Source organism: Symphodus melops (genome assembly GCF_947650265.1).
Source record: "Symphodus melops genome assembly, contig: scaffold_349, whole genome shotgun sequence".
Taxonomy (NCBI): Eukaryota; Metazoa; Chordata; class Actinopteri; order Labriformes; family Labridae; genus Symphodus; species Symphodus melops.
The window spans coordinates 15,876-22,500 of record NW_027636471.1 but is presented as its reverse complement, the minus strand read 5'-3'; the positions used below and the strand labels follow the sequence as shown (position 1 = coordinate 22,500).

Below are 6,625 nucleotides of genomic sequence, written 5' to 3'. Positions count from 1 at the left end.
GTTTACTAAGTAGTGAAATTTAAATGTTGAAGGGAAATAATTCTGTGCTTTCTTTTTCTGAACTGAATAAATGAAACCTTATTTTAGACCAATCTGTATATAGAATAATGAACATAAATGAAAGAATCTTTAAACGTCTCCAACTACCATATTTTCCCATCAAACCTCCATAGTTTACTTTTGACATTTAGTACTGAATAATTTACATAGTTGATTATTTGAACCGTATATAAAATCTTCTTTAACCATTTGTAAGTATTTTCTAATTTGGTGTACTTTAACTCTACATAGGTCTACATAGAAAAAATGCAGATCTTTGTGAAGACCCTCACTGGCAAGACCATCACCCTTGAGGTGGAGCCAAGCGACACCATTGAGAACGTGAAGGCCAAGATCCAGGACAAGGAGGGCATCCCCCCAGACCAGCAGAGGCTGATCTTTGCTGGCAAGCAGCTGGAAGATGGCCGCACCCTGTCCGACTACAACATCCAGAAGGAGTCCACCCTCCACCTCGTCCTGCGTCTGAGGGGAGGTATGCAAATCTTCGTCAAGACCCTCACTGGCAAGACCATCACCCTGGAGGTGGAGCCAAGCGACACCATTGAGAACGTGAAGGCCAAGATCCAGGACAAGGAGGGCATCCCCCCAGACCAGCAGAGGCTGATCTTTGCTGGCAAGCAGCTGGAAGATGGCCGCACCCTGTCCGACTACAACATCCAGAAGGAGTCCACCCTCCACCTCGTCCTGCGTCTGAGGGGAGGTATGCAAATCTTCGTCAAGACCCTCACTGGCAAGACCATCACCCTTGAGGTGGAGCCAAGCGACACCATTGAGAATGTGAAGGCCAAGATCCAGGACAAGGAGGGCATCCCCCCAGACCAGCAGAGGCTGATCTTTGCTGGCAAGCAGCTGGAAGATGGCCGCACCCTGTCCGACTACAACATCCAGAAGGAGTCCACCCTCCATCTTGTCCTGCGTCTGAGGGGAGGTATGCAGATCTTCGTCAAGACCCTCACTGGTAAGACCATCACCCTGGAGGTGGAGCCAAGCGACACCATTGAGAATGTGAAGGCCAAGATCCAGGACAAGGGAGGGCATCCCCCCAGACCAGCAGAGGCTGATCTTTGCTGGCAAGCAGCTGGAAGATGGCCGCACCCTGTCCGACTACAACATCCAGAAGGAGTCCACCCTCCATCTTGTCCTGCGTCTGAGGGGAGGTATGCAGATCTTCGTCAAGACCCTCACTGGTAAGACCATCACCCTGGAGGTGGAGCCAAGCGACACCATTGAGAACGTGAAGGCCAAGATCCAGGACAAGGAGGGCATCCCCCCAGACCAGCAGAGGCTGATCTTTGCTGGCAAGCAGCTGGAAGATGGCCGCACCCTGTCCGACTACAACATCCAGAAGGAGTCCACCCTCCATCTTGTCCTGCGTCTGAGGGGAGGTATGCAGATCTTCGTCAAGACCCTCACTGGCAAGACCATCACCCTTGAGGTGGAGCCAAGCGACACCATTGAGAACGTGAAGGCCAAGATCCAGGACAAGGAGGGCATCCCCCCCAGACCAGCAGAGGCTGATCTTTGCTGGCAAGCAGCTGGAAGATGGCCGCACCCTGTCCGACTACAACATCCAGAAGGAGTCCCCCTCCATCTTGTCCTGCGTCTGAGGGGAGGTATGCAGATCTTCGTCAAGACCCTCACTGGCAAGACCATCACCCTTGAGGTGGAGCCAAGCGACACCATTGAGAACGTGAAGGCCAAGATCCAGGACAAGGAGGGCATCCCCCCAGACCAGCAGAGGCTGATCTTTGCTGGCAAGCAGCTGGAAGATGGCCGCACCCTGTCCGACTACAACATCCAGAAGGAGTCCACCCTCCATCTTGTCCTGCGTCTGAGGGGAGGTATGCAGATCTTCGTCAAGACCCTCACTGGTAAGACCATCACCCTGGAGGTGGAGCCAAGCGACACCATTGAGAACGTGAAGGCCAAGATCCAGGACAAGGAGGGCATCCCCCCAGACCAGCAGAGGCTGATCTTTGCTGGCAAGCAGCTGGAAGATGGCCGCACCCTGTCCGACTACAACATCCAGAAGGAGTCCACCCTCCATCTTGTCCTGCGTCTGAGGGGAGGGTATGCAGATCTTCGTCAAGACCCTACTGGCAAGACCATCACCCTTGAGGTGGAGCCAAGCGACACCATTGAGAACGTGAAGGCCAAGATCCAGGACAAGGAGGGCATCCCCCCAGACCAGCAGAGGCTGATCTTTGCTGGCAAGCAGCTGGAAGATGGCCGCACCCTGTCCGACTACAACATCCAGAAGGAGTCCACCCTCCATCTTGTCCTGCGTCTGAGGGGAGGTATGCAGATCTTCGTCAAGACCCTCACTGGCAAGACCATCACCCTTGAGGTGGAGCCAAGCGACACCATTGAGAACGTGAAGGCCAAGATCCAGGACAAGGAGGGCATCCCCCCAGACCAGCAGAGGCTGATCTTTGCTGGCAAGCAGCTGGAAGATGGCCGCACCCTGTCCGACTACAACATCCAGAAGGAGTCCACCCTCCACCTCGTCCTGCGTCTGAGGGGAGGGCAGTAAAGCAATTCAAATGATTCCATGTTTCTAACCTTATTTCCTCAAAGTTTACGTGCTATGTATGACATGTTCTACATCGTGTTATGAAAATGTTAAAAGTTAAAGATGACATGACCAAACGTTTAATGCACATCACTAAATAAAAGTCTAAACTGACCTTCCTGTTGTCCCTTGGTATTAACAGAAAATACTGTTTGGGTTAATGTGGTTGTTGGTAAAATCATGGAAACTGGAGGAACACGTTTAATATCGGGCTATAATAAACTGGCGTCACATGAAGTACGGTATGTTTATCGGAGGGGCAGATTAAGACGAAGTATCAAAATTCATATAATGAATTTAGCAAGCTTGACAAAATTAATAGTTTTTGAAAGCTGTACCAAGTAATGCTCTCCAGCATTTTAAAAGATCTTGTTCCAGTTTTGACTGAGTAGTTTAAAAACCATCAAATAAGAAGCTTGTGCAAACAAGAATCTCAATGTGCTTCACAAGGAAGTGTGACAGTGCATGCTGCTTTCTGACCTGGGTAGAGAAACGGCAGCTGTGAAAGTTTAAAATGCCTGTTCTCATAAACATCTTAAGTTTCTGTATTTAGCACTCCTAGGTATTTAAAAGCCTAAATTATAGTAACAATGGGACTTAAACAATTTGTATTGTTATTGAAATGGGAATAATTAAAACTCTAACAAGGGTATTGAAGTGTAAAACTCCTGCACAGCCAGAAGCTAAGGTCTGCAGACCAGTGGAGAGGTATGGAGCTGAATGGGTATGTGGCGCCATCTACTGTCCAGTATCCTGACATAGCATGTTACCATGAAAACTGGGCTTGCCTACTAATTCTCAAAGATGGGATACAGGAAGTATGAGGTCCTGTCTTGGTTACATGCATCCTTCCTAATAAGGAAAGAACATCTCACTAAGGGATAAATGAAGCGAGCTGGATGAAAGTATAAAAATGTCACTTTTTGAACTCAAGAAGAGCATAAAGACGCAGCTGTTACCAACACATGATTGACTTGTGTTATTGTCGGTGGAGAACAGAGTCTACAGGGGCCCCTCCAAGCAGCGTTTATCACCATTTATACATATTTCTTTGTGCTTAATATTTATCTTTGGGCCTTCTGTCCCTCTACTGGAGAGAGAGGACAGTGGACAGTCAGAAATCAAACAGAGTGAGGAGAGACACGGGAAAGGAGCCACAAGTCTGAGTCAAACCTGGTCCACCTTGTGGCCCCATTCTAGCCTCGGGTGTACGATAATTGTGGGTTCAAGATATTGTATTATTGGGTGATTTTGTGCATACCTTATGTTGTTGTGCGCAAGATATTTTAGTTTAGTTTTTGGAACTTAAGGGCTTCCTAGTATTGTGTTTACAAAGCTAACTAAAATGAAAAACAGAATGTTCTTCACTTGAGTCTGTACAGTATAGATATAAGAACTAGGCTACTTTCTTCCTATTGTTTTTCTTTTTCTGGTTAAGTCAGGCATGACAGTTTACAAAAGGGCATGAAGTACAAGGAGACACCTAAGCCTTAATATTTGTTAGGTTTTTTAGTTAGTTGGACCCTAAAGTACAGAGACTGACGCTGGACTTACAAAGTTCAACTATAGTTTTAATGTCAAACAAAAACCAGCATATGCAGTGAAGGCAGGGAGCTGGCTGGCCAGAAAACAATCCACAAGATCACTCAGGAAAAGAGTAAAGACCAGGTTTTTATAGAGGAGATGATTACTGATTGGAGTCAGGTGTTCCTTGTCTGCTGAGTGAGGAAGCCACTCACATACCTGCAGGAGAACAGAAAACAGAAGGGGGAGGGCGAGACCAAACAACCTACAACTTAAACAAAGCCCCCCCCCCCAGCCAACCATCCCCTCAAGGGACAGGGTAGCATAGAAGTCCATAATGAGAGAATGGTCCAAAATCAGGGAGCAAGAATTCCATGAACACTCCTCCATAGAGACAGGAGTGGGCAGAACCTCCCACAGAGACGCAGGAGTGGGCAGAACCTCCCACAGAGACACAGGAGTGGGCAGAACCTCTCACGGAGACACAGAAATGGGCAGAACCTCCCATAGAGACACAGGAGTGGGCAGAACCTCCCACAGAGACGCAGGAGTGGGCAGAACCTCCCACAGAGACACAGGAGTGGGCAGAACCTCCCACAGAGACACAGGAGTGGGCAGAACCTCTCGCGGAGACACAGGAGTGGGCAGAACCTCTCGCAGAGACACAGGAGTGGGCAGAACCTCTCACGGAGACACAGAAATGGGCAGAACCTCCCATAGAGACACAGGAGTGGGCAGAACCTCCCACAGAGACACAGGAGTGGGCAGAACCTCCCACGGAGACACAGGAGTGGGCAGAACCTCTCACAGAGACACAGGAGTGGGCAGAACCTCTCACGGAGACACAGAAGTGGGCAGAACCTCCCATAGAGACACAGGAGTGGGCAGAACCTCCCACAGAGACGCAGGAGTGGGCAGAACCTCCCACAGAGACACAGGAGTGGGCAGAACCTCCCACAGAGACACAGGAGTGGGCAGAACCTCTCGCGGAGACACAGGAGTGGGCAGAACCTCCCACAGAGACACAGGAGTGGGCAGAACCTCCCACGGAGACACAGGAGTGGGCAGAACCTCTCGCAGAGACACAGGAGTGGGCAGAACCTCCCATAGAGACACAGGAGTGGGCAGAACCTCCCACAGAGACACAGGAGTTGGCAGAACCTCCCACGGAGACACAGGAGTGGGCAGAACCTCCCACGGAGACACAGGAGTGGGCAGAACCTCCCACGGAGACACAGAAATGGGCAGAACCTCCCATAGAGACACAGGAGTGGGCAGAACCTCCCACAGAGACACAGGAGTGGGCAGAACCTCCCACGGAGACACAGGAGTGGGCAGAACCTCCCACGGAGACACAGGAGTGGGCAGAACCTCTCACGGAGACACAGAAGTGGGCAGAACCTCCCATAGAGACACAGGAGTGTGCAGAACCTCCCATAGAGACACAGGAGTGGGCAGAACCTCCCATAGAGACACAGGAGTGGGCAGAACCTCCCACGGAGACACAGGAGTGGGCAGAACCTCTCACGGAGACAGAAATGGGCAGAACCTCCCATAGAGACACAGGAGTGGGCAGAACCTCCCACAGAGACACAGGAGTGGGCAGAACCTCCCATAGAGACACAGGAGTGGGCAGAACCTCCCATAGAGACACATGCATGAACAGAACCTCCCATAGAGACACAGGAGTGGGCAGAACCTCCCACGGAGACACAGGAGTGGGCAGAACCTCTCACGGAGGCACAGAAGTGGGCAGAACCTCCCATAGAGACACAGGAGTGGGCAGAACCTCCCATAGAGACACAGGAGTGGGCAGAACCTCCCATAGAGACACAGGAGTGGGCAGAACCTCCCACGGAGACACAGGAGTGGGCAGAACCTCTCACGGAGACAGAAATGGGCAGAACCTCCCATAGAGACACAGGAGTGGGCAGAACCTCCCACAGAGACACAGGAGTGGGCAGAACCTCCCATAGAGACACAGGAGTGGGCAGAACCTCCCATAGAGACACAGGAATGGGCAGAACCTCCCATAGAGACACATGCATGAACAGAACCTCCCATAGAGACACAGGAGTGGGCAGAACCTCCCACGGAGACACAGGAGTGGGCAGAACCTCTCACGGAGACAGAAATGGGCAGAACCTCCCATAGAGACACAGGAGTGGGCAGAACCTCCCATAGAGACACAGGAGTGGGCAGAACCTCCCATAGAGACACATGCATGAACAGAACCTCCCATAGAGACACAGGAGTGAACAGAACCTCCCACAGAGACACAGGAGTGGGCAGAACCTCCCACAGAGAGAAAGGAGTGACACATGGAAAGATGGTTGATGGTTCTGGGATTCTACTTGAAGTGGCAGGCCTCGAGAGGATAGCCACAGCTTCTGGCCGGGCCTGTAATCTAGTGCTGGAATGCAATGGCGGCCAATCTCTGGTTCCGAGCAGCAGTGTAGGTGAGCGCTG

General features: G+C 51.0%; 1 protein-coding gene across 1 annotated transcript in view; it reads left to right on the top strand.

The window, feature by feature from the left end:
- Positions 1–2,746, top strand: part of LOC306819480 (polyubiquitin-C-like) — a 3,359-nt gene extending 613 nt beyond the window's left edge. The window contains 2 exon segments of the mRNA XM_079373282.1: positions 292–1,089; positions 1,091–2,746. Of these exon segments, the coding sequence (XP_079229408.1) occupies positions 307–1,089; positions 1,091–2,593 (2,286 nt within the window). The 5' untranslated portion in view covers positions 292–306 and the 3' untranslated portion in view covers positions 2,594–2,746.
- Positions 2,747–6,625: the final 3,879 nt, after the last annotated feature.